Raw genomic sequence first — 27,909 nt, forward strand, 5'->3', positions numbered from 1 at the left:
ACAACGTTGGCCTTGGCCAAACCAAATCCGTTACCTTTCCTAAGATCGGCCCACATCGATTCAAAATATTCCCTCAGCATCTCTCGCGATCGGTATCCGTTTCACGATAGGGTCCACGTACCGCTTTCTAATTAGCCATGCCCCATTGGTTAGTATCCCGAGAGTGATCAGCTCTGAGTGAGACTTACTAAAATAAAATGCGAATTAATATCCGTTTTATTGATCCCGGACCTACATCGAAATTCGGGCTGTTACAGACACCATAGATCACATTCCACGCAGTCTATAGACAAAAGCAGGAAGAAAAACATGAGCATTGCCTCATATCGAAGAAATATCGGTCACTGATATTATTTGATTTACTTCATACTCCTCGGGGTGCTTCTAAATGAGACTAGTCATGATACCTTCCTTCCTTTTTACTTGGCTCAAACTTTTGTGGATTGCATTTTTGAACGGTAAAATTCTTCGCAGCTCGTCCTCGACGAAGAAACAAGAAGAAGAAAAATAGTTCCATTTCTCTTCTTGAAGTAGAGAAAAGGTTCCGATACTCTTTCCTTTGTCTGCTAGCTGGAATGATCGAGACAAATATACAAGAGCTTATTGAACTCCACTCATTCGCTCCCTTTCCAACCATCTAAATAGTCGATTTTCCGATCTGTTGTCTCGGAAAGAATTTATGGAAATCGCAAGTCCTCTTTTAGAAATCGTCAAAGGTTTATGGGCCTTGGCCAGTAAACCTTTCGGCTACATTTATAATCTGAAAGATAATGTCCGCTCGTTGGATGAAGCAAATGAAAATCTGAAGGCCGTGAGCGAAGATGTGAAGGCAAGGGTGGAACGTGAAGAAGAAGAAACACGTGCGCGGCGCACGAATCAAGTGGCGAGCTGGTTAGGCAAGGTGCAAGACTTTGTCGGTGGAGTAGATCAAGTTCTTCGGGAAGCCGGGGAACGTGACCAAATCAAATGTCTCAGTCGTTGTCTTCCACGGAACTGCTGGTCGAGTTATAAATTGGGGAAAAGAGTCGATCAATTGCTCAACGAAGTGAGACAGCTCCAACATGAGAAAGAAAAATTTAGCGATTTCACGTCACCGCTGCCTCCTCCTCAAGTGCTCGAGATGCCTATGGACAAGACAGTGGGGCTTGATATTTCCCTTAATAAAGTGTGGAAATGGCTAGTGGACGAAAAACGAGTGGGAGTGATTGGGTTATACGGAACGGGCGGTGTGGGAAAGACCACCCTCATGAAAAGGATCAACGAGGAGCTTTCACATGCAAATCATGGATTCGAGGTTGTTATTTGGGTGGTGGTGTCCAAGCAAGTGAACGAAGATAGCATTCGAGATGCCATAAGGAAAAGGCTGCACATTCAAGGTGAGAGGTGGGATCAATGGTCCCGAGAAGAGAGGGTGGATCATCTATGCCATGTTTTGACCCGGAAGAAGTTTGTGTTGTTGATTGACGATGTATGGCGGAGGCTAGACCTTTCGAATATCGGAGTTCCTCATCTTGGTCCCGAGAACGGATCCAAAGTAGTGTTCACAACTCGGTTGAAGCATGTATGCGACCAAATGGAAGCCGACAAAACCTTGGAAGTACAGTGCTTGATGCCTAAAGAAGCTCTGAAATTATTCGAGAAGAACGTCGGCAAATCGCTTGTAGATTGTCATCAAGAAATTCGAGACCTCGCAAAGGACATTGCCGAAGAGTGCAAAGGGTTGCCACTAGCCCTTATTACTGTCGGGCGAGCCATGGCCAGAAAAGACAATCCTGGTGAGTGGAGGCATGCGCTAACAACGCTGAGGAACAAACCACACAAGCTGCAAGGTATGGTGGAGGAAGTGTACCACATACTAGAGTTCAGTTATAATAGCTTAGATGACTCTACCCGACAGGCTTGCTTCCTTTCCTGTTGTCTCTTCCCTGAGGATTACCCCATAATAACGAACCAGCTTATTGAACTCTGGATTGGAGAGGGCTTGCTAGGAGACACCGATGATGTATACAGTATGCGGGACGAGGGAGAGTCTATCTTGGGGGATTTAAATAGGGCTTGTCTATTGGAAAGTGGGCGTTATGATGACCAACCGTATGTAAACCGACGGTATGTGAAGATGCACGACGTCATCCGCGACATGGCAACCTGGATCGCTCGTGACCATGGGCAAAGGGAGAACAAGTTGCTAGTGATAGAGAAAGACGAAGACATGTCCGCGGAGATGATCTCCAAATGGGGGGAAGCAAAGAAAGTATCTATATGGGGAGAATGGATTCGGAATATCGACCAAATACCATCCAAGTGTTCCCAGCTTGAAACTTTGTTTGTAAGGGAAACAAGAGTGACTGTCTTGCCAAGTGGATTTTTCGACTCGATGACGACTTGTCTGGTGGTCCTGAACTTGTCCGACAACAAACATATCAAGTCATTCCCCGAAGGGATTTGCAATCTGATTAATCTACAGTACTTGAACTTGTCGGGCACCGGTATTAGTGAATTACCCAAAGAAATCAAGAACTTGATTCGTTTACGGTGGTTGCTACTAGACGACATGTTGGAAAGAAACATCTTTATTCCGACAGGGGCAATCACAAGCTTACCGTTGAATGTGTTCAGCCAGTGGAAGTCTCGAGATTATTTGAAGGAATGGGGTTTAGTGAAGGAAGAAGAGACGGTAGAGGAACTAGAGTGCATGCAACATCTCATCGACTTATCTATCTACGTGCGCGAGTCTTCCTCTGCTCAGAAAATATTCCAATCTCCAAATTTACGGAGACGCATAAGGAGAGCGTGCATTGATAATAGGAATGGTAACTTGACTAGCATCGTAATAAATTACTCACCGGCAAGCATTGACGGTTTCTCGCATTTAGAGATGCTTTGTCTATTTGGGGGTTTTGAGCTGAGTGAGAAGAAGATAACTCAGAGAATAGGACGAGCGCCAAGCTACTTTTGCTTCCCCAATCTCGTTGATGTTTGGGTCGATGAGTGCACGTTTTCGGACTTGTCCTGGCTCGTGCATGCTCCGAAGCTTCGGGAGCTGACGGTCGTACGCTGCGATTCGATGGAGAAAATCATTGGGGATGGATTTGCAGGGGAGGAATTAGCTGCTTTGGGACTGTTCTCACGTCTCGAATCCCTAGCACTCGTCGAACTTCCAAAACTGACGAGCATTTGCGACCAGGCTCTATCCTTTCCCCAGGGGGTAACCTTCTACATAGACGAGTGCCCTGGCCTCAGAAAGTTGCCGTTGGACTCGAGCAGCGCGAGGGGAAGCTTCGAGGTCGAGGGGGACAAAGACCGGTGGGCCGAGTTTGAGTGGGACCCGACCACCCGGGTCACTTTGCAGTTGGATGGCGAGGACCTCGTAGAAGAAATGACATTTGGAGAGGCAGCACGTAAAGTGGAAGATGAGTGCCGGCGCATGGCCAAGATTGGATTCCTATCTCGTGGGGGGCCGAGTGACTGAGTTGAGGCTGATAAGTTTAATATTGTTGTTTTTTTTATAATAAAAAAAAAAAAAGCGGTTTCGTTTGTCTTTCCATAGTTAAGTAATTTTATGGTGTTGGGATTCCTGTAATGTGGGAGTGGCGGGGTGGGGGGTGTTAAAATGAAGATGAAGGGGAAACAATACGACCGCAGCAGCAAATAAGCATCTCTCTCTCTCTCTCTGTAACCTCACCTCTCGTTTGTATCTTCCAACTGCTGCAACTGCAACTGCAACTGCAAGTGCCAATTCAATAAATAAACCCGTCCCTCCCACAATTTGGATTTAAGATCACCGTCTCTCGTCCTTTTTTTTATAATTAATTAAATTTTGACAAATTTCTCGTCCCTTATTTTATTTATTTATTTAATAATAATAATAATAATTGTGTCCGTGATGATTTGCTCTTCCCTTTCTCTCCTGCAAAAGCTTTGGCGTCTCCTCCTCCGATGCGATTGAGCCCCCCCGGCAGCCACCGATACCCTGACATGGTCGATGATGCCTCGCGGCGCTTCTATAGCTGCCATACCCACCGTCGCACTCCACCACCACCACCGTGTCCCCGTCTCTCTCTCTCTCTCTCTCTCTCTCTCTCCCCCACACCCCCGATGCGAACAAGGTCGAGTTGTGGTGGAGTTATCTCGTTGCTACGGTTGGGTTTACGAGTTAGTGCTTTCCCGCACCGGTGGTCGCACCGTATTCAGTAGCGCGCAATCGTCCTTGATAAAAGCTTAGTCCCTTGACATTTCCTTCGAAGGTCCAAGCCTTGACTCAGCTCTTTTTTGGCGGATGGGGATCCTTCCTTCGGTGGTAGAAGGCTGGGCAGTGCTGGCAGTGGCTGATCCTTCAGTAATGGGAAATTGTGATTCAGAGGGATGAGAGGAAGACTATGGGCAGAGGCTTCTTATGTTCTGCTATTTCGTGTTTTTATCTGACAGTCCTATCAGGTCTGCTAATATCAATTTGTCTTCCTAGCTCTAAAACCTTTGGCTGAACGACACAACCCAAGTCCGAAAATTGCCCTAGCTTTATTTCTTTGCTTTTCTTTTAGGATCTGGTCGTAAGATTCGACCGTTCCGTAATCCATTGCTGTTGTAATTGGAAGAAGTTGCAGAATTCCAGTATGCACCATCTTGGGTGATCACCAATTCTTACTGCCTGAACGACAAAAAATTGTTATTGCTAGAGACTTGGAGTATCGAGTTACTACTGTCCAAGAGCTGCGAGGGATATTTGCACTTGGTATTTATGCACGTCGAGTCTTGTCCCCTCTTAGATACTGAGTTTTATCTTGCTTTTGCCGAAAATGGCTTTGCCACTTTTGCACCTCTTTTGGGTGGGAAGGCTTTCCCATATTTCGAATTAGCAAAATAAGACAATTACCTCCTGCACTCTGTGCCCCATGAATAAGCTCATAGGGTGGGCTATGCTGTCCATGCATGTGTCCCATTTCTCCTTTCGCTTGCAGACTTGATTTTTGCACTTGGGAAGATGCCTTTTCGGTTATGATGTTGTATGTAGCTTATTTAGCAAACTTTGTTGCAATCTTCAGTGCAGATTGAGTTGGATTTTGACGTTACGTTCTGAATCTTAATTTATGATTGTGGACATGGTGGCAGGCTTTGAAGCAAGAAGTAATTGTTGACCTTGTCGATCAGTGTCGTTCTTATCGAGAGTGTGTCGTGCTTCATCTGAATCACATAGCGTTAGAACTTCAATAAAGAAAATAAATTATGCAACCTTTTGCGGTTAGATGTTATACCCTTAGTTGCGCACTCTACTGACCTTCAGAGACGAGGAACTTCCGTGGCTGGGATTGGCATTGAATGCTAGTTTGCAGCATGCTCTTTGTCAACATGATAACATTGTCATCAAAGGTACTCCACTGACCAAAGCAGAAAGTGACAGAAACCCCCAGCTTTGGCACCAGTGAGTGTGAATCACGAGGATGATGAATCTGAAGATGATTTTTCCCAGCTAGCTCACAGTTGAATGTTCTGCATTCCCTTTTTGGATATGGTGTTCAGGTAAAATTTTATTTTCACTTTGAGTTGCTTTCGAGCTTCCATCATGTGACAGTTTCATCTGATACGACTGGTTCTACAGAACAGATATTCCACACTTTCTTTGAGCTGCTTTTGGTAACTTAGATAGAGACCATAAAGGCTCTGGTATATGCCTTTTAGAAACATGGCCAGGCACAAATTTCTACGATTGTCGGAAGTGATGATGACTTACTAACATCACATTGATATGGAGATTCCTATTTTCTTCCGCACTTACTCTGTTGCTTCCCTAGACACTGACCTGGTTTTGTTTTGCCAGCACCCTTGTGTTGAAATGTGCTATATTCTTCCGTTTGAAAACATGGGCAATAGAGCACGCACACACTCGTACTCATAGAAGAAAGTCTCTTTGTGACAGAGAAAAGTAATTTTCTTGAATGTCAGTTTTGAGATCTCTGATGTTGACTTCTGTAATCTTATGGAGAATTCTATGCTGAACGACACCCTACAATCTGTTTGAATAAGCGAAACATCAAACCTGCAGCAGTTGAAGTTTATTTCTTGATGCAAATTTCCATGTCTCATCATGTAGTATTCACATTGTCGCAGGTGGTCAACAGATAATGGAGACAATGGGTAAGCAGCGAATGCTCAGATTGAACTATCGCGAATCAGCCCACTTCTCCCATCTCCACCCTCATCAAAGAGACCAGTTGCTGGAGATTCAAGCTCGATGATTACCTCAGTGGCGATGTATATAAATACAAAGAATGTCCCGCGACAATGGGATTGACACTATCCTCAGTTCCTGATTCTAACAGGACCTGTTCCATGCCATCTACTCCATCTTATCCCCATTTTTTTCTTCTATTTTGGGCTTAGCCTACAAAATATCTGCTTGCTTTCTCTAGGAGAAAGGCCGTTGTCCTTTCACTGTCTATATGACTCCAGTGAAGGTTCTCAGCTGACCAATGCTATCCAGCTGATAATTTATTTCATACCTAGCTGTTTTTTGCTACCTAAACAGGTGAAGAGATTATTCTGTTTAGCATGCTTAGCGTACAGTCTGAGAAGAAGTTTAATTAAGTACTGGATTGCTTCCATTCCCTGTGCGTCGAAATTCAAGGAAGAAACTATAATCTAGTGACATTCATTATTCTTGTCCTGCCTTTTGCAGCCTGGCCGCAATTTTAATCGGCTCCGACGATGGCTTGATACATGACATATAACTGATGTCATCCTTCTTAGTCTACTAGTTTTATTTTCATTCACCAATCGCAATGGAAGCCTGGACTGTCAAGCATTTGAGTTTTGCAGGGAAATATCAAAAGGTGAAACCGGTGGTTTATGGTATGGTGAAGTACTGGAGTAAGATGTTTCTTTGCCCACGAGATTAAGGCTGTTATGATGAGATGCTCTGCATCTTTGTGAAAAGTCATATCAACTAGTGCCAGGGGGGCTATAGTGGCTTGGTCTGAAGTGTCTTCCCAAGTGTGAGGGAGGGCTAGGCCTTAGAAACTTACTTCTATGAGTGATAGTTCTATGTGTCACAGTCCAGAGGTTTTCAACGTATGAAGGACCGTGATGATTCGAGAAGACCAGGCGAGCCTTCTAGAGTTTCTCGAGTTCTCTAGAATATTACTAGGTACGGGCAATATGGGAGATATACACCATTATGGAGAATTCTCGTAATTAATGCGGGTAGTTGGTAGATGGGGAGATAGAACCTTCACCGTTAGATTGTAGGGAGATAGAACCTTCTATGGTTATGAATAAGGGAGTACTTGTATATATAGGGATCACTTCTCCTCATTTGTATCATCCCACAAGTAATAGAAAATCCAGATCTTCTCTTCTCTCTCTAAACATCCTTGTGAGGCCTAGCGTTCCTTTACCCGTGAGATGTGGAACACTGCTTGTATTCTTAGTAAGTTGTGACAGTTATAGTCCAAATTCGGTTCCCTTTGGATTGCTTGGGTGCATTGTGATCGTTTAAAGGGATCTAGCATCTGGAGTAGTGTTGTTATTAAGGCTGATAGTACTTATTCATTCTACCTAAGGTATGCAATGTGTTATGCACCACCAACCAATTAATGGGAGATAGAGCTGGAGCTGACATAACATTTGTATCGGGTTTAAGGAACTATCCTTATGGAGTTCTACATTTCTGTCTGATTCAAGGCAATACGGAATTCAAACTTCAGTATGCTGATTTCGAATATCTTTAGCACCTTTATTCTCCATGGTGAGCTGGCTAGGCTCTCCTATTTGCTTATGTCCGTGCATCGATGGATTAACTTTCATAAACAAAAGACATATCTCCAATCTTTACTTATCTGTCCACTCTCTGCAATTAAGCCGGTTGGAGTTGCATTTGTTGATTAACAGGCCAGAGTAATAGGATTGTAGCAAAAGGTAGTTACTCAGCTAGAAATAGACAAACTCAAGAAGAACGTAAACTGCTTCGAACATTCTTATTTCTCATTTTCTCAGTCAAACAATGTGCTCCCGGGCAAGTATTCGCTTATGGCTACCATTACCCAGTGAGTTTGTCATTCTAGCATATCGGTATTGCATTGACGATCGGGTCATAACAATAAAGTCGAATCCCCCATGCCGCTTCTTTCCTCGGCTATTATGGCTCTGTGCCAAATTGCCTGGTGAAGCAACGATTACATCTATAGTGGCTCAACGAGAACTGGATACTTGTTCTTGGGCATCCTTACTGGAGTAGGCTGGACTGAGTCATCTCTCTCTAGAGGAGTCCACCTGTCAAGAAGAGTAAGATTGTCAGATCAAGTTCTACACTCACAATAAATGCCTGAGAAATTCATCGAGCATAGTCTCAGACACGAACATATCAATTTTATCATTTCTTTTTCTTTTTCTTCTTCTTCTTCTTCTTCTTCTTCTTTATTGCTTCATTTTTTTAAAATGACTATAGCTTAGAAAAGGTTGTCCCCTTGGCTGGTTGACATGTTAGATGGCAATCAAAATGTTCTAGCAGGAAGATGAGACTTTGTTTATCAAAATGAGCATTTGGTGTTCCTTGTCGATCAGTGTCGTTCTTATCGAGAGTGTGTCGTGCTTCATCTGAATCACACAGCGTAAGAACTTCAATAAAGAAAATAAATTATGCAACCTTTTGCGGTTAGATGTTATACCCCTAGTTGCACACTCTACTGACCTTCAGAGACAAGGAACTTCTGTGGCTGGGATTGGCATTGAATGCTAGTTTGCAGCGTGCTCTTTGTCAACATGATAACATTGTCACCAAAGGTACTCCACTGACCAAAGCAGAAGTGACAGAAACCCCCAGCTTTGGCACCAGTGAGTGTGAATCACGAGGATGATGAATCTGAAGATGATTTTGCCCAGCTAGCTCACAGGTGAATGTTTTGCATTCTTTTTTGGATATGGTGTTCAGGTAAAATTTTATTTTCACTTTCAGTTGCTCTCGAGCTTCCATCATGTGACAGTTTCATCTGATACGACTGGTTCTACAGAACAGATATGCCACTCTTTCTTTGAGTTGCTTTTGGTAACTTAGATAAAGACCATAGAGGCTCTGGTATATGCCTTTTAGAAACATGGTCAGGCACAAATTTCTACGATTGTGGGAAGTGATGATGACTTACTAACATCACAATGATATGGAGATTCCTATTTTCTTCCGCACTTACTCTGTTGCTTCCCTAGACACCGACCTGGTTTTGTTTTGCCGGCACCCTTGTGTTGAAATGTGCTATATTCTTCCGTTTGAACACATTGGCAATAGAGCATGCACACACTCGTACTCATAGAAGAAAGTCTCTTTGTGACAGAGAAAAGGAATTTTCTTGAATGTCAGTTTTGAGATCTTTGATGTTGACTTCTGTGATCTTATGGAGGATTCTATGCTGAACGACACCCTATACTCTGTTCAAATAAGGGAAGCATCAGACCTGCAGCAGTTGAAGTTTGTTCCTTATGCAGAATTCCATGTCTCATCATGTAGTATTCACATTGTTGCAGGTGGTCAAAAGATAATGGACACAACCGGAAAGCAGCGAATGCTCAGACTGAACCGTCGGGAATCAGCCCACTTATTCCACCTCCACCCTCATCAAAGAGACCGGCTGCTGGAGATTCAAGCTCGATAGGTTATCTCAATGACGATGTATAAATACGAAGAATTTCCCGCAACATTGGGATCGACAATGTCTTCAGTTCCCGATTCTAACCCGACCAGTTCCATGCCATCTACTCCTTATCCCCATGATTCTTCTATTTTGGGCTTAGCCTACAAAATATATGCTCTGGGTTCTAAGCGTTTTGCAAAGAATATTGTAAGTAATGGTCAAAATACTTCACTTTGGTATGACAGGTGGCATCCTCTTGGCATATTGGCTGATGTATTTCCTTTTAGAGTCATCTATGACTCAGCTACGGGTTCTAATGCTACGGTGGCAGATGTTACCGTGGATAATGAATGGAGATGCCCTCCAGCTCGTTCTGATGACTTTGTGGAAATTAAAGCTGCCCTCTGTGTTAGCATCCTGCCAAACTCTGATGTAGCTGATAGAGTTGTCTATATTGGCTCTAAGAATGGCTTGTTTCAGCAACATGATGCTGGGAATCTGGTGAGGAATACCTGAATGGTGGTCTGTGGCATAGGTTGATCTGGTTCAGTCCTGATGTCCCTAAATTTGCTTACATTAATTGGTTGGTGGTGCATAATACATTGCATACCTTAGCTAGAATGAATGAGTGGTGTTGCATCGATGGTAAATTCATATTATGCCAATCAAAGAGGTATCTAGAGAGCATCTGCTCTTTTGATGCTCCTTCTCAAATTCTAGTCGATAGCACAATTTACAGTAGAATAATTGTGCTAGATCAGCAAACGGTTAAATTGTAGAAATCCCTTTTATTCTGCAGGCTGCTAAAGGGGAAAGCTTAAGAGCCTCAAATTGGAATGGTAGTGCGACCACTTAGTTTGGCAAGAGAGAAATGTAGTTCTACATGATCATGTTTTGTCTGAAGCTAGAAGGGTGAGTTACAAAATAATGGGAGTTAGACTATTTATTATTAATTCATGAGGGGCATCAAGCTCGTCACCCACCCTTTATTCAGGTTAGTGAGTTTTCTTGTACTTTTATAAATAATGGTGTTAACGTGTAAAACTCGAGCTAAGTGAATTTTTAATAAAATATAGTATCCCCCTAATGTTTAAGTAATTATATTTTTCGACTAGTCGGTAACAACTTTTTTTTATTGGTTTGCATCGTTTCATTTCTTAAGAAGATAACATATTTTATTAAGAGTTGATAAATTTAAATCAAATGAGACTTGGTCAGCAAATAAACCTTGGTAAGCAAAGCTGTAGAACAATGAACAAATAAACGGCTTATTGTTGATAAAGTACATTTTTGAAAGTTAATAACGAAAATTTATCAATAAAGGCTTACTCGTTGTCTTCGTTGATGAGCACTTTCTTTCTTGATAAATATTCATTATTAACTTTTCTCCCGTATAAAAATATCATCATACCGCAGATTATAACAAGTTTATTTTATCAATAGGATATGTTATTAGTTGTTTGATTTTCAAAAATTCTTCTTGAACTAGCCATAAAATGAATTTATATTAGTTTACTTTCAATTTTCTTTTGTTCTTTCTATTTGTAAATTTAAACTTAATAAAGAAATAATTTACCCAAATATTTTTGTTCTTGTCAATTTACAATTTAAATATAATGAGGAAACAATTTCACACTTCAAATTGCAACGTTATCTTCTTAACATTCAGATTTTAATTTAATTTGGTTGTAAATTAAGTGGGTTTATGTGACGTTACTTTACTAATTATATTCTCCATAAGCTATATATGCTTAAAAATATTTCTATTATAAAATCCATGAGACAAAATTCATGGAGTAACAAATGAATAAAAAAAACTAGTTGTTGATTGCATGCAACTTATGCTTGGATTTTAATTATTTATGATAGAGTAATTGTATAATAATAACGACTGTGCAAAATGTTAGACATTATTTCAATAATTCTAAGAGAGAATTAAAAGTGGCTTGAGAAAGGGTGACAGGGCAATTTTAAGAATATTGAGTTATATGTTTTACCATGTCTGCCGAATGACATATGCATTTGAAGGGAGTCAGGACTTGCAAATTGGTTAGCACCAACCTTGCAAATCGAAATATCCATATATAGCCGATGGAATCCTGAAAAAGCGAAAGTAATATCTGTTTGCTTTTCCTGTTAATATTTAAAATATTATTTAAATTTCAAAAACTATGGAGAAAATTATACGCGAATCTATATATCAACGTAAGATCACTTTCGAAGGTTTTCAAGTATTTTTTTACATTAATAAAAGTGAATTCGGGTACGCCGCAAGATTTTAAAAAAGCAAAAGGCAAACACTAAACAAACTCTGATTGTAGTAAGTATTGGAGAAGGCTTTTTGTGGATTGCTACGATAGTTACGCAAATTGTCGAACTATGAAAACCAAATAAACAGCTAATTAAGTTTGTGAAATTTTCATCAGAGAGCTTCTAAAAGGCTGACCCTCAATCACATTAATCGAATAATTCTTTGCTTCTATCCAAAAAAATAGTAATTCTTTGCTTCTGGACACCATTGATCTCATTCGACGCAGCCTATAAACAAAAGCAGGGAGAAGAACACGAGCATTGCCTCGTATCGAAGAAACATAGGTCACCGATATTCTTTGCCTTAGTTCATACTCCTCAAGGTGCTTCTAAATGAGACTAATCATGATACCTTCCTTCCTTTTCACTTGGCTCAAACGATTGTGGATTTCATTTCTGAACATAAAGATTCTTTGCGGCTCCACCCCAATGAAGAAAGGAGAAGAATTATAGTTACATTTCTCTTCTCGAAGTAAAGGAAAGGTTCCGATATTCTTTCCTTCGCCTGCTAGCCAGAACAATCGAGATAAATATAGCATATAGCTTATCGAACAGCACCCGTCCACCTGCTTTCCTACCATCTACATACTCCTATTTTTTCGATCTCTTATTCTTTCCTTTGGACGCATTATTTTCTAGTTCAATTCCATATAACCAGAGAGGACAAGTTACAGAGCAACGGGTGGAGCTTTCGGGCAATCCCTCTAGTTCCTGTGTTGAGACCGGTCCCTCGCGTGACGATTTAGTGGGCGAGACGCAGGAGCTCTCTCTTGATTCACCTGCTACGGAACAAGCAAGTGAAACAAGAGGATATACTCTTCAAAGATCTGGTCGATTTTGCAAAAGCAAGGTCCTCTTCATCGCCGCAGAAATCAAGCCCGTCATCTTGACTTGGAGTGATTGGTTCGTCTGAGAGCCGCGGTGGTGAGGCATCTAAATTCTTTTTCATGTAACTGGTTTTTTATAAATCATGTCTTGGAAAACATGATCGGTTCGGACAATAGCTGAGTCGTGGCTTTTGATGGCTCCATGATTTGTTATCCGCATAGGCATTACCAAGTAATGCAGTCTTCAGTCCCTAGAGCTTAGTGGTTATTGTCATCTAAAGTTGAATCATGCCCGAATCCTTTAATTCAAGTTGAACTCGATAGACATGAACAAAGAATTAAATTTTGGATAAAATCAAAACCCAAAAAAATATATGAGATTTCAATTTTCTCTCTATTGTTCGAATTAAGACCAATATGATGATGGCAATCAAAAACATAAATTGTTGACTCAAATATCATAAAACTTTGGTCATTAAGCTAACAAAAATTTAAAGGATAAGTGCACCAAAACTCTCTGTAAGTATCTTAATGGAGATAATCTAACATTCAAACTTGTGTTTGGATGCATCTATTAGCAAAAGGTTTTGATACACTTTTCATTAGTTAAGTTCAAAAATATGAAATTTCAACTATAGTTCTCAAGCTTTAAAAAAATTGAGCTAACACTAAACGAGAGAATAATACAGCGTAACAAAGTAGGCCTCTTTTTCTGACCAAAAAAAAAGTAGGCCTATTTTTTTTTTTGGCCAAAGTATTTGAATGTATTCAGTAAAGTGTCGAAGATATAACAGCAACCTAAAAATCGCAGAGGTCGAGTTTTAAAATCGTACAAAAGCAAGTCAATTAAATGGAATGGGTGTGACACTACCCAATCGCTAGGAAACTTTCCCTTATATCCTGCACCACAGGTTCACAGTGCGATCACATGAACTGGTTTGGCATCGTAATAGCTTTGAAGACAACTTCTAAATCGGTGTCAGGGATGATCTGTTCCCAATGCTTTTCTTTGGCTTAAAGAACTCCCTCCTTCAATGCTAACCTCTTATATATCAGAAGCAGCAACTGGTTACCCTGTACCACCCTTTACAGCACCTAAATAATCTCGACCAATAACTCCCACAGCCGCCTTGTTATGTTTTTCTAAAAAACTACTGATATCATTAATTTTGATGACACCTTGTGAAGGTTTCTTCCAATCAAAATCTCTAGTATCTTCCTTCTCACTCTTCCTCTGATCAGGATTGTCCAATTGCATATGCTTCTTCAAGTGAACATACTCAGTTAAAGCTTGTTGCGATTGCTTAAGCACCTTAACAGGGTCTGAAATAGTATGCTTGTACACACTACTACATCTTCCCTTCCACAGATACCAAAATACAAAAGCAATGATCCTGGAAATAGCTGCTTTGTCTCCACTCCTCTTCTCCATATCCTGACGTATTCTATCAAACCATAAATCAATACTCGACACTTCCTCCTTCTAATTTTCAGATTCAACATAGCAAACCAGATACACTCAGATTTTCGGCATAACAGAGTAATATGTTCAACAGTTTCCTCTCCACAAAACACACAATTAGCATCATTTCTGATCCTCCTCCTGAAAAGGTTGCTATAGGATGCTAAGGCACTAAGAGTGTAGTTTCCACACACACACTGCTCTCCACCACCTTTCAGATAGATGGACCTTCCTTCCTAAAATATAACTCCTTTACAAAAACATACACAGATATCATTGTCGACCATCCTCTGTCAAAAGGCCACACATATTTTTCTTCACCGCTGATATCACTAAGCTTTGATTTGTTGAATGGCATCCCAATCTTCAGCTGCAACATAATCTTGGCTAGGCCTCACATCCCAGCATCTCCAATCATTATTAACCAAATTACTACCCAATATAAGCTTGATTTCCTCCTTTGTTATCCCCATCTATCCTTCCACACCTTAACTATCTCTGGAAGCTATTTGCCATACTGTCCCTCCATTCATAATCTTTCTTCCCTCAAAAATACTACTCCATCCCCAAGAGGCCTTAGCACCTTTCACAGCCTCAAGAAAGTCACAATATGGAAAATATAGACCTTTAAGAAGCTTAACCCACACAGCATCCGGGTTATGAAAGAGCCTCCATACCAGCTTAGCAAGCCGAGCTAGATTAAAAGTTTGAAGATACTTAAAAACCCACAAAAAAATCTTTTATAGGAATCTCATTTGAGTCAATCTCACCATTTTCATTGTACTGCAAAATTAGATCCTATTTTTTTGTTTCTAAAATGAGATTTCAAGTTATATCTTTCGCTAATTAAAGCCTCGGTTGATCTTAGTTTAGTCTTCAATAAATAATCGAGGAACTTAAATTTTTGCACATCTTAAATTATCCATACTTTTTAAGGAACTAATCACGTTGCACATCTTTAAAACGTATGTTGATGGATATGAATTTCAAACCTATTTATCATGGCCAATGTAACCTTTAGTTAAGTTTAATATGCAAAGTCACTGTACATACAATTGACAAATTGCACTTGTTGTGTGGATTGAGAATTTATCTCCCACAATGAGTACATCAACCTAAAATTTAGGAAATTATTCAAAAAGTCCTAAACCTATTGTACTTTTGCTAATTCGATCCTAAACTTTTTCACATTTTGCCAATTGAGTCCATCCGACCAATTGACAATTTTGTCAATTCAGTCCTAAACTTATTCATAAGCTATAAATATTTGAAAGTAGTTTTTTTATAAAATCCATGAGACATTAAATTTATGGAGTGACAAATGAATAAAAGAAAACATGGTTGCTGATTGCATGCAACTTATGTTTAGATTTTATCTATTTATGATAGAGTAATTGTAAAATTAATAGTAACGATTGTGCAAAATGTTAGGCAGTATTTCAATAATTCTAAGAGAGAAGTAAAACTGCCTAGTATGAAAATGGTGACGAGGCAATTTTAAGAATATTGAGTTATATATTTGATGTCTGCATAATGACATGTACATTTGAAGTGAGTTGTGACTTGCTAATTAGGTAGCACCCATCCTGCAAATGGAAATATCCGTAGATGGCCGGTGGATTTCTAAAAGTGCATGAACAATATTTTTTTTTGACTTAACCATTAATTTTTTTTAATTTCAAAAACTTCGGAGAAGATTATATGGGAATCTGTATATCGATGACTTTCAAAGGTTTTGAAGCATTTTACATTAATAAAAGTGAATTCGGGCACACCATAAGATTTTTAAGAAGCAAATAGTAAAAACTAAACAAACTCTAATTCTAGTTAGTATTAGAAAAGGCTTTTTACGGAACACTTCGATAGTTATCCAAATTGTCAAATTATGAAAACTAAGTGCACAGATGATTAAATTTTTGAAATTTCCATTGGAGAGTTTCTAAAAGGCTGACTCATCAATTACATTTTTTGCATCTTAAAAAGGAATCAAATAATTCTTTGCTTGTATCCAAAAAAATAGTAATTCTTAGCTTCCGGACACCATTGATCACATTCCACGCAGTCTATAGACAAAAGCAGGAAGAAGAACATGAGCATTGCCTCATATCGAAGAAACATCGGTCACTGATATTATTTGATTTACTTTTCTTACTCCTCGGGGTGCTTCTAAGTGAGACTAGTCATGATACCTTCCTTCCTTTTTACTTGGCTCAAACTTTTGTGGATTGCATTTTTGAACCGTAAAATTCTTCGCAGCTCGTCCTCGACGAAGAAACAAGAAGAAGAAAAATATTTCCATTTCTCTTCTTGAAGTAGAGAAAAGGTTCCGATACTCTTTCCTTTGTCTGCTAGCTGGAATGATCGAGATAAATATACAAGAGCTTATCGAACTCCACTCATTCGCTCCCTTTCCAACCATCTAAATAGTCGATTTTCTGATCTGCTGTCTCGGAAAGAATTTATGGAAATCGCAAGTTCGCTTTTAGAAATCGTCAAAGGTTTATGGGCCTTGGCCAGTAAACCTTTGGGCTACATTTATAATCTGAAAGATAATGTCCGCTCGTTGGATGGAGCAAATGAAATCCTGAAGGCCGCGAGCGAAGATGTAAAGGCAAAGGTGGAACGTGAAGAAGAAGAAACACGTGCGCGGCGCACGAATCAAGTGGCGAGCTGGTTAGGCAAGGTGCAAGACTTTGTCGGTGGAGTAGATCAAGTTATTCGAGAAGCCGGGGAACATGACTAAATCAAATGTCTCAATCGTTGTCTTCCACGGAACTGCCGGTCGAGTTATAAATTGGGGAAAAGAGTCAATCAATTGCTCATCGAAGTGAGACAGCTCCAACATGAGAAAGAAAAATTTAGCGATTTCACGTCACCGCTGCCTCCTCCTCAAGTGCTCGAGATGCCTATGGACAAGACAGTGGGGCTTGATATTTCCCTTAATAAAGTGTGGAAATGGCTAGTGGACGAAAAACAAGTGGGAGTGATTGGGTTATACGGAACGGGCGGTGTGGGAAAGACCACCCTCATGAAAAGGATCAACGAGGAGCTTTCACATGCAAATCCTGGATTCGAGGTTGTTATTTGGGTGGTGGTGTCCAAGCAAGTGAACGAAGATAGCATTCGAGATGTCATAAGGAAAAGGCTGCACATTCAAGATGAGAGGTGGGATCGATGGTCCCGAGAAGAGAGGGTGGATCTTCTATGCCATGTTTTGACCCGGAAGAAGTTTGTGTTGTTGATTGATGATGTATGGCAGAGGCTAGACCTTTCGAATATCGGAGTTCCTCATCCTGATCCCAAGAATGGATCCAAACTAGTGTTCACAACTCGGTTGAGGCATGTATGCGACCAAATGGAAGCCGACAAAACCTTGAAAGTACAGTGCTTGATGCCCAAAGAAGCTCTGAAATTATTCGAGAAGAATGTTGGCAAATCGCTTGTAGATTGTCATCAAGAAATTCGAGACCTCGCAAAGGACATTGCCGAAGAGTGCAAAGGGTTGCCACTAGCCCTTATTACTGTCGGGCGAGCCATGGCCAGAAAAGACAATCCTCGTGAGTGGAGGCATGCGCTAACAACGTTGAGAAACAAACCACACAAGCTGCCAGGTATGGTGGGGGAAGTGTACCACATACTAGAGTTCAGTTATAATAGCTTAGATGACTCTACCCGACAGGCTTGCTTCCTTTCCTGTTGTCTCTTCCCTGAGGATTACCCCATAATAACGAACCAGCTTATTGAACTCTGGATTGGAGAGGGCTTGCTAGGAGACACTGATGATGTATACAGTATGCGAGACGAAGGAGAGTCTATCTTGGGGGATTTAAATAGGGCTTGTCTATTGGAAAGTGGGCGTGATGATGACCAACGGTATGTGAAGATGCACGATGTCATCCGCGACATGGCAACCTGGATCACTCGTGACCACGGGCAAAGGGAGAACAAGTTGCTAGTGATAGAGAAAGACGAAGACATGTCCGAGGAGATGATCTCCAAATGGGGGGAAGCAAAGAAAGTATCTCTATGGGGAAAATGGATTCGAAATATCAACAATACACCACCCCAATGTTCGCAGCTCGAAACTTTATTTGTAAGGGAAACAGAAGTGACGTTCATGCCAAAAGGATTTTTCGACTCGATGATGGCTCGTCTGACGGTCTTGGATCTATCCGGCAACAAACATATTGAGTCATTCCCAGAAGACATTTGCAATCTGATCAATCTACGATACTTGAACTTGTCGGCCACCGGTATTAGTGAATTACCCAAAGAAATCAAGAACTTAACTCGTTTACGGTGGTTGCTACTGGACGATATGTTGGAAGGAAACATCCTTATTCTGACAGGGGCAATCACAAGCTTACCGTTGAATGTGTTCAGCCTGTGGAGTTCTGATGGAAGTTTCCTGCAATTGGGCCAGGGGAAGGAAGAAGAGATGATAGAGGAACTAGGGTGCATGCGACATCTCACCGACTTATCTATTTGCGTGCGCGAGTCTTCTTCTGCTCAGAAAATATTCCAATCCCCAAATTTACGGAGACGCATAAGGAGAGCGCGCATTGATAATAGGAATAGTAACTTGACTAGCATCGTAATAAATTACTCACCAACAGGCACTGATGATTTCTCGCATTTAGAGACGCTTTATTTATTTGGCTGTAAAAAGCTGAGTGAGATGAAGATAACTCAAGGAATAGGGCGAGCGCCCAACTGCTCTTGCTTCCCCGATCTCGTTGAAGTTTCGGTCGACAATTGCAGGCTTTCGGACTTGTCCTGGCTCATGCATGCTCCGCAGCTCCGGGAGCTGACGGTCGTAGGCTGCGATTCGATGGAGAGAATCATTGGGGATGGGTTTGCAAGGGAGGAATTAGCTGATTCGGGACTATTCTCACGTCTCGAATACCTACTACTCATCGGTCTTCCCAAGCTAACGAGCATTTGCGACTAGGCTCTATCCTTTCCCCAGGGGGTAAGCTTTGCCATACTCGGCTGCCCTGGTCTTAGAAAGTTGCCGTTGGACTCGAGCAGCGCGAGGGGAAGCTTCGAGGTCGGAGGGGACAAACGCTGGTGGGCCGAGTTTGAGTGGGACCCCACCGCCCGGGTCACTTTGCAGTTGGGTATCCTGAGCCCCGCAGAAGAAGAAATGACATTCGAAGAGGCAGCACGTAAGGTGAAAGATGATGAGGAGTCCTTTCTTGACTTGGCCACGATTAGATTCCTATCTCGTGGGGGGCCAAGTGAATGAGTGAGTTGAGGCTGATAAGTTTAATATTGTTGTTTTTTTTATGATAAAAAAAAAGGCGGCTTCGTTTGTCTTTCCATAGTTATGTAATTTTCTGGTGTTGGGATTCCTGTAATGTGGGGGTAAGGGGGTGTTAAAATGAAGATGAAGGGGAAACAAAACGACCGCAGCAGCAAATAAGCATCTCTCTCTCTCTCTCTCTCTCTCTCTCTCTCTCTCTCTCTCTCTCTCTCTCTCTCTCTCTCTCTCTCTCTCTCTCTGTGTAACCTCACTTCTCGTTTGTATCTTCCAACTGCAACTGCAACTGCAAGTGCCAATTCAATAAAAAAAACCGTCCCTCCCACAATTTGGATTTAAGATCACCGTCTCTCGTCCTTTTTTTTATAATTAATTAAATTTTGACAAATTTCTCATCCCTTATCTTATTTATTTATTTAATAATAATAATAATAATAATAATAATAATTGTGTCCGTGATTATTTGGGCTTCCCTTTCTCTCTTGGCAAAGCTTTGGCATCTCCTCCTCCGATGCGATTGAGCCCCCCTCCCCCTTTCGATGTGGAGGCACGACGGTCGTGCTTCTAGATTCAGAGGCATTCTCGCCTTCGATGACTAAGCTTGTCAATGCCCAGAAGATGTAGCTTAGAGAGAGAGAGAGAGCATCATTATCGAGGCCAGTGGTAATGGCGGTAACCGCGGAGATCGTGGGGCCAAGGGCTTTGCGTGGAGTGGAGGGCATACTACAGAGAGAGAGAGAGAGAGAGAGAGAGAGAGAGAGAGAGAGAGAGAGAGGGTGTTTCAAGAGTTTTTGACCGAGTCCTTTTCGTCAGTCGGTTCTCGGTAGACCAGGAACAACTTCCCCATGACATTCCCTCTGAAGGTCGAAGCAGCCTCCGGCTCAGCTCTTCAGCGTACGGTGATCCTTCCTCCGGTGGTAGAAGAGGCTGGGCAGTACTCGCCAGCAGTGGCCTGATCCATTCAGTAATGGGAAATTATGATTCAGAGGGCTGAGATGAAAACTACCGGGACGGAGGCTGCTTATATTCTGCTATTTCGTGTTTTTTATCTGACAGTCCTATCAGGTCTACTAATATCAATTTGTCTTCCTAGCTCTAAAACCTTTGGCTGAACGACACAACCCAAGTCCGAAAATTGCCCTAGCTTTATTTCATTGCTTTTCTTTTAGGATCTGGTCGTAAGATTCGACCGTTCCGTAATCCGTTGCTGTTCTAATTGGAAGAAGCTGCAGAATTCCAGTATGCACCATCTTGGGTGATCACCAATTCTTACTGCCTGAACGACAAAAAATTGTTATTGCTAGAGATTTGGAGTATCGAGTTACTACTGTCCAAGAGCTGCGAGAGATATTTGCACTTGGTATTTACGCACGTCGAGTCTTGTCCCCTCTTAGATACTGAGTTTTATCTTGCTTTTGCCGAAAATGGCTTTGCCACTTTTGCACCTCTTTTGGGTGCGAAGGCTTTCCCATATTACGAATTAGCAAAATGAGACAATTACCTCCTGCACTCTGTGCCCCACGAATAAGCTCATAAGGTGGGCTATGCTGTCCATGCATGTGTCCCGTTTCTCCTTTCGCTTGCAGACTTGATTTTTGCACTTGGGAAGATGCCTCTTCGGTTATGTAGTAGTATGTAGCTTATTTAGTAAACTTTTGCAATCTTCAGTGCAGATTGAGTTGGATTTTGACATTACGTTTAGAATCTTAATCTATGATTGTGGACATGGTGGCGGGCTGTGAAGCAATAAGTAATTGTTGACCTTGTCGATCAGTGTCGTTCTTATCGAGAGCGTGTCGTGCTTCTTCTGAATTACACAGCGTAAGAACTTCAATAAAAAAAATTAATCATCCAACCTTTTGCAAAGGTAGTCCACTGACCAAAGCAGAAGTGACAGAAACCCCCAGATTTGGCACCAGCGAGTGTGAATCATGAGGATGGTGAATCTGAAGATGATTTTGCCCAGCTAGCTCACAGTTGAATGTTCTGCATTCTTTTTTGGATATGGTGTTCAGGTAAAATTTTATTTTCACTTTGAGTTGCTCTCGAGCTTCCATCATGTGACAGTTTCATCTGATACGACTGGTTCTACAGGACAGATATGCCACTTTCTTTGAGCTGCTTTTGGTAACTTAGATAGAGACCATAAAGGCTCTGGTATATGCCTTTTACAAACATGGTCAGGCACAAATGTCTACGATTGTGGGAACTTACTAACATCACAATGATATGGAGATTCCTATTTTCTTCCGCACTTACTCTGTTGCTTCCCTAGACACCGACCGGTTTTGTTTTGCCAGCACCCTTGTGTTGAAATGTGCTATATTCTTCCGTTTGAAAACATTGGCAATAGAGCATGCACACACTCATACTCATAGAAGAAAGTCTCTTTGTGACAGAGAAAAGTAATTTTCTTGAATGTCAGTTTTGAAATCTTTGATGTTGACTTCTGTGATCTTATGGAGGATTCTATGCTGAACGACACCCTATACTGTGTTCAAATAAGGGAAGCATCAGACCTGCAGCAGTTGAAGTTTATTCCTTGATGCAAATTTCCACGTCTTATCATGCAGTATTCAAATTGTTGCAGGTGGTCAACAGATAATGGAGACAATGGGTAAGTAGCAAATGCTCAGACTGAACTATCGCGAATCAGCCCACTTCTCCCATCTCTACCCTCATCAAAGAGACCAGTTGCTGGCGATTCAAGCTCAATGATTATCTCAGTGGCGATGTATAAAAATACAAAGAATTTCTCACGATAATGGGATCGACATTGTCCTCAGTTCCTGATTCTAACAGGACCTGTTCCATGCCATCTACTCCATCTTTATCCCCATTTTTCTTCTATTTTGGGCTTAGCCTACAAAATATCTGCTTGCTTTCTCTAGGAGAAAGGCCGTTGTCCTTTCACTGTCTATACGACTCCAGTGAAGGTTCTCAGAAGACAAATACTATCCAGCTGATAATATATTTCATACCTAGCTGTTTTTTGCTCCCTAAACAGGTGAAGATATTATTCTGTTTAGCATGCTTAGCGTTCAGTCTGAGAAGAAGTTTAATTAAGTGCTGGATTGCTTCCATTCCTTGTTCGTCGAAATTCAAGGAAGAAACTATAATCTAGCGACTGTCATTATTCTTGTCCTGCCATTTGCAGTCTGGCCGCAATTTTAATCGGCTCCGATGATGGCTTGATACATGACATATAACTGATGTCATCCTTCTTAGTCTACTAGTTTTATTTTCATTCACCAATCACAATGGAAGCCTGGACTGTCAAGCATTTGAGTTTTGCAGGGAAATAGCAAAAGTTGAAACCGGTGGTTTATGGTATGGTGAAGTACTGGAGTAAGATGTTTCTTTTGCCTACGAAAGTGATCGAGGCTGTTGTGATGAGATGCTCTGCATCTTTGCGAAAAGTCATATCAACTAATGCCAGGGGAGCTATGTAATAGCCCGAATTTCGATGTAATTCCGGGATCAATAAAACTAATATTAATTCGCATTTCATTTTAGTAAGTCTCGCCCGGAGCTGATCACTCTCGGGATACTAACCAATGGGGTATGGCTAACTAGAAAATGGTACGTGGACCGAGGACCTTATCGTGAAACGGACACCGATCACGAGAGACGCTGAGGGAATATTTTGAGCCAACGTGGGCCGATCGTAGGAAAGGGTAATGGATTGGGTTTGGCTAAGGCCTACGATGTACAATAGGGACGCAGGTGATTCTGCAAGACCGAAAGTACACGTGGCCAACCAGTCCTGAACTTGAACCGAACGATCGTGACCTCTGGAACTAGTGATAATTTCTCATTCTCTCAATGATCGAGACCATTACGATACGGATAGCCTTAGGTCGATACGCGTAATCCCTAAACAGCCGCCGGTTAGTGAGAGACCCTGAAATTGAAAGTTTAGCGAGTTTTGTTCACGGAATTGGGGCCGGATTTCGATATCGATTTTCGAAGGCTTAAGAGACTATTTTTGGGAATCTGACGTCATATCACGCTGGCCACACATGTTTGGAGTTAGTACGAGTAAAAATTGGAATTTCGGTCCGGGGGTGAAAATTTACGATTTTGCCCCTCGGGACGCCAGCGTTGCTTTTCGAGGCCAAATGAGGTTATTTTTCGAGGTCGACGCCATTTTTGGGTGACCACGCATACCAGGAATCGTTATGGCCAAAAATTGGAATTTCGACAAAAATTGAAAAATAATATTATTTTATTCCCGAAACTTTGCAGTCGATTTTCGAGGGCTTGCGCGATGAATTTCGCGATTCTGACACCGCATTATGTTGGCCACGCTCATGGAGGGTTGGTACGGGAGAAAAATGGAACTTCGCCCCGGGACCGGAAAAATGACGGTTTTGCCCCTGGGCTATTTTTGGGTCCGAATTTTTGGGAAATTATTTGGGATAATTATTGATGATTATCAGCTGCATTATTGGGGCTAAAGAACATTTTACCCTTCACTTTTTGGATAGGGATGGGTTAGAACCGTTAGATTAGGGGCGTTTTGGTCAAATCGCGCGGATCGGCGACACGTGGCGCCCCTAGGCTGCTGTATTTGACCAGACCAGACCCATTTCTCTCTCCTCTACCCCCCCCCCCCCATTCAGCAGAACCACCCCAGACCAGCAGCTTCTCCCCCATTTTCTCTCTTTTTCTCTCTTGTTTGGCCTTGCCGGAGCAAGCCACCGGTCACCGGAGCGCCACCGCCGGCCACCGTGCCTCATCGTCGACCACCTCAACCCCCAGCCTCAGCCTCGCCCCTGTCCGACCCTTTTTCTCTCTACTTCTCTCTCTTTCTTCCTCTTTTTCTCTCTTTCCCGTCCGGCAAATAGGGCCACCGGAGCTTCGCCGGAGCTCGGATCGCCGTTCCGTCGCCACCCAGCCGTCCAGCCACGCTGTACGACGCCGACCGCACCCGTCCGTACAGTGTCCATACGGTCGGTACTGTAGCGCCGTACGGTCGCCATTCGTACGCCCGTCGCGCCGGCCACCTCCACCTCACCGGCCACCGTTTTTGCTGGTTCCGTACGGTGTCTGTATGGGGGGTGTCTGTCTGTTTGCTTGTGTTCACCGCCGCCCCCGTACGGTCACTGTTCACGCCGTCCGTACGCCGTCGCTGGGAATTCCGCCGCCGGTTTCACTGTTCACCAGTGATCGGCTGCCGTTCCCCATCGTCATGACCTTGGATTAGGTGAGTAAAATTCCTAAACCCGGATTAGGACTGATAGTGCGTTTTTCTGGACTGGTTTAGGTATTATCGGTGCATTTTTGGACTGGCTTAGGTAGTATCAGTGTATATTTCAGACTGGGATGAGGACTGATTGGTAGAAATTATTATTGGGAAAATTTAGTGGATTAATGAGAATTATTTGGGGAGATTAATTGGATTAAATGACCAATTTATGAGCCCATTGAAAAATTACGGGTATGTCGGGTTGGACGGTTGTACGTAATTTGTGCTTAATTGTGATTGACTTCGTAGTGCCATGTCACATGTCGTGTGGTTGAATTATGTGGAGTGCGATTGGCCAATGATTGGTTTGAAATTAATTGTTGATTTGTGATTCGCACGTTAGGCCACACGGTATTAATTGGGTCAATTGAGCACGTGTTGTGATATTGAGTGTTTGAATTATATTGGTGCTCGTGGTGCATTGCATTGCATAACATGGACACGCATTATGTATGTCAAGAGTGAGGCATGTGATGAAATTGTGCGAGAATGCGTGCCTGCCATGAGCATGTGATCACCTAAAATACCCTGAAGCGTTTTACGCTGGGTTCAGATAATAATTGGTTGTGTGATCACCTAAGAACCTTTGGGTCATGACCTTCGGGTCGATACCGTCCTCATGCACTTTGAAGCAGGACGATGCCCGGTACGTTCGGAAGACGACCATCCTCATGCACTTTGAAGCAGGCTCTGGTTCGTAAGGAGATCAGTGTTGCGCCTCATGCACTTTGAAGCAGGCTAGAGACACTGGGCCAGATCGGTTGCTGCGCCTCATGCACTTTGAAGCAGGCTAGACGCACCGGGCCATGAATATTGTTGACTCGAGTCGTAATAAATAATAAATTGGGCGATTGCCAGTGTGCCAGTGTGGGCCAGTGGGCCGGGAAATACACGTGACATGTCGACGACATTTGCATGCATGAACATGCATGGATTGGCATGTGAGTGTGTGAGACTCGGTGCATGAGCATGTGATTGGCGTACGTGTGATAATACGTGCCACGTACGTGCCGTGATTATTATATATTGAACTGCCTAACCTGCAGGGTCAGAGAATTATTTGATTGTTGTTGCATTATGATTTCAAATATTTATTTTCAGTCAGGAGATTGCATGCTAGCTTAGCCTAGGTTTAGGGGTTGAACTCACTGAGATTCGTATCACGGTTGTGTAAACCGAAACTTTTCAAACCCCCAGCCGTAAAGATGCCGAACCCGCCGCTTTTTGGAATACCTGTACAGATACACTAGTATACCAGTTCATACCCCGCAGGAAATGGGGAATCCTATGTGAGATATAGATCCGTGGTGTTTGTAAACGTGGGAGAGTATTTTCATCAGACTCAGGAATATGTAGCTTGGTGCTTGAGAGATGCCGACGGAAACCTAGGGCAACCCCTGAGGACTTTTGATGCGTCAATCGGTCAAAATGGATTGATGGAACCCATATATGCGGATGGCGAGGTGATCAATCCTCAAGATGTTCACGATGTAAATGGCGTTGATGAGCCTATGGATGAGGAGCCACAGGAGCCACAGGTGATAGCTGAAGATCAGGACCAAGATGCCGAAGAGGAGCCGGAACCTGAGCCGATGGATCAAGACTCAAGTGTAGACGGAGAAGTCGCTGAGGTAGGATCTGACGAAGAGCTGGGAGTAGACGACGAGTTAGGTCTCTACCTAGATCCGAGTTGGAGCGGGACTCGAAGATGAGCGAGCCCAAGCCGAAGATATGGATTCGAACCGTCCGAGTCTTCGAGAATCCTTCGAGGAGCCGTCGGACGAAACCTCTCGGATCTTCTCGACCCTGAGTGGGAACCCTAGGTTTATTCTGAGCCATAGCTAGTAGTGAGGGCTGGAAACTTTTTGACTGTAGCCCTCTCTTTGAGTTAGTCTGACCTCCCTAGCCACTTCCCTTTTTGACCCCGTGGCATGCAGATCGTATAGGTGGGGACTTATATCTTTTCATAGTTGTGTATAGATGTTTGTAAAGAAGTTTTCTATAGCAATGTAAAGTGCAAGTATGTTTCCTCGTTGGTTGCTTGTTGGTTATCCTTGTCTCATATTTTACTGTCAGGGTTTATTATTTATTCTTCCGCTTGTGCTTTACTCTCGGTTGGGGCGTTGGGTCGGCGACGCTTCCTGGGAGCGTTGCACCATAATCGACCAAGGTAGGGATGTTACCGCTTCGTGGGGAACGGGGCGTGACAAGCTAGAGTGGCTTGGTCTGAAGTGTCTTCCCAAGTTTGAGGGAGGGCTTGGCCTTAAAAGTTTGCTTCTATGAGTGACGGTTCTATGTGTCACGGTCCATAGGTTTTCAAGGTACAAAGGACTTCCGACCAAAAAAAGAAAAGGTACAAAGGGCCGTGATGATCGGAAAGACCGGGCGAGCCTTTTAGAGTTTCTCGAATTCTCTAGAATATTACTAGGGATGAGCAATATGGGAAATATACACCATTCTGGAGAATTCTTGTAATTAATGCGGGTAGTTGATATATGGGAAAATTGAACCTCCACGTTTAGATTGTAGGGAGATCTACGATTATGAATAAGAGAATATCTATAAATGTAGGAATCCCTCCTCTCATTGGTATCATCTCACAAGTAATAGAAAATCCGGATCTTCTCATCTCGCTCTAAAGACCCTTGTGAGGCCTACCTTTACCCGTGAGATTTGGAACACTGCTTGTATTCTCAGGAAGTTGTAGTCCAAATTTGGTTCCTTTTGCATTGCTTGGGTGCATTGTCATCGTTTGAAGGGATCTAGCATCTGAACTGTTGTTATTAAGGCCGATAGTACTTACTTATTCATTCTACCTAAGGTATGCAATGTGTTATGCACCACCAACCAATTTAAGGGGGCTAGAGCTGGAGCGGACATGACATTCGTATCGGGTTTCTGGAACTATCCTTCTGGAGTTCTACATTTCTGTCTAATTCAAGGCAATACGGAATTCAAACTTCAGTATGCTGATTTCGAATATCTTTAGCACCTTTATTCTCCATGGTGAACTGGCCACGCTCTCCTATTTGCTTATGTCCGTGCATCAATGGATTAACTTTCATAAACAAAAGACATATCTCCAATCTTTACTTATCTGTCCACTCTCTGCAATTAAGCTGCTTGAAGTTGCATTTGTTGATTAACAGGCCAGAGTAATAGGATTGTAGCAAAAGGTAGTT

The 27,909-nt window shown here is 42.3% G+C and overlaps 1 protein-coding gene, 2 long non-coding RNA genes and 3 pseudogenes across 4 annotated transcripts; 5 read left to right on the forward strand and 1 right to left on the reverse strand.

The window, feature by feature from the left end:
* The first annotated feature begins 679 nt into the window (after positions 1–679).
* Positions 680–3,469, forward strand: LOC115664155 (disease resistance protein SUMM2-like; annotated as a pseudogene).
* Positions 3,470–4,298: 829 nt separating this feature from the next.
* Positions 4,299–7,762, forward strand: LOC130138248 (uncharacterized). The gene is made up of 3 exons (XR_008816639.1): positions 4,299–4,906; positions 5,107–5,514; positions 6,103–7,762. It is a non-coding gene; the product is annotated as an uncharacterized LOC130138248 (long non-coding RNA).
* Positions 7,763–8,546: 784 nt separating this feature from the next.
* LOC115664154 (uncharacterized) lies at positions 8,547–10,544 on the forward strand. 2 transcript variants are annotated; one of them, XM_056311752.1, is made up of 3 exons: positions 8,547–8,920; positions 9,508–10,115; positions 10,414–10,544. In XM_056311752.1, the coding sequence occupies exons 2-3, from the start codon at positions 9,645–9,647 to the stop codon at positions 10,468–10,470; spliced, it is 528 nt and encodes a 175-aa protein (XP_056167727.1). In that variant the 5' UTR covers positions 8,547–8,920; positions 9,508–9,644; the 3' UTR covers positions 10,471–10,544. The 2 variants fall into 2 exon arrangements, with proteins under 2 accessions (XP_056167727.1, XP_056167726.1); XM_056311751.1 differs by having other exon boundaries at positions 8,547–8,882.
* A 1,525-nt stretch (positions 10,545–12,069) lies between these two features.
* The window catches only part of LOC115666587 (disease resistance protein RPS5-like), a 54,663-nt pseudogene continuing 38,823 nt past the window's right edge, over positions 12,070–27,909 (forward strand).
* On the forward strand, positions 17,116–19,461 carry LOC115681748 (disease resistance protein SUMM2-like; annotated as a pseudogene).
* Positions 20,369–22,195, reverse strand: LOC130138249 (uncharacterized). The gene is made up of 2 exons (XR_008816641.1): positions 22,076–22,195; positions 20,369–21,462 (listed from the first exon to the last, which is right to left on the reverse strand). It is a non-coding gene; the product is annotated as an uncharacterized LOC130138249 (long non-coding RNA).

The sequence above is a fragment of the Syzygium oleosum genome, unplaced genomic scaffold (genome assembly GCF_021117445.2).
Source record: "Syzygium oleosum isolate NSW1041296 unplaced genomic scaffold, Sole_v2.1 Sole_v2.05, whole genome shotgun sequence".
Classification (NCBI taxonomy): domain Eukaryota; kingdom Viridiplantae; phylum Streptophyta; class Magnoliopsida; order Myrtales; family Myrtaceae; genus Syzygium; species Syzygium oleosum.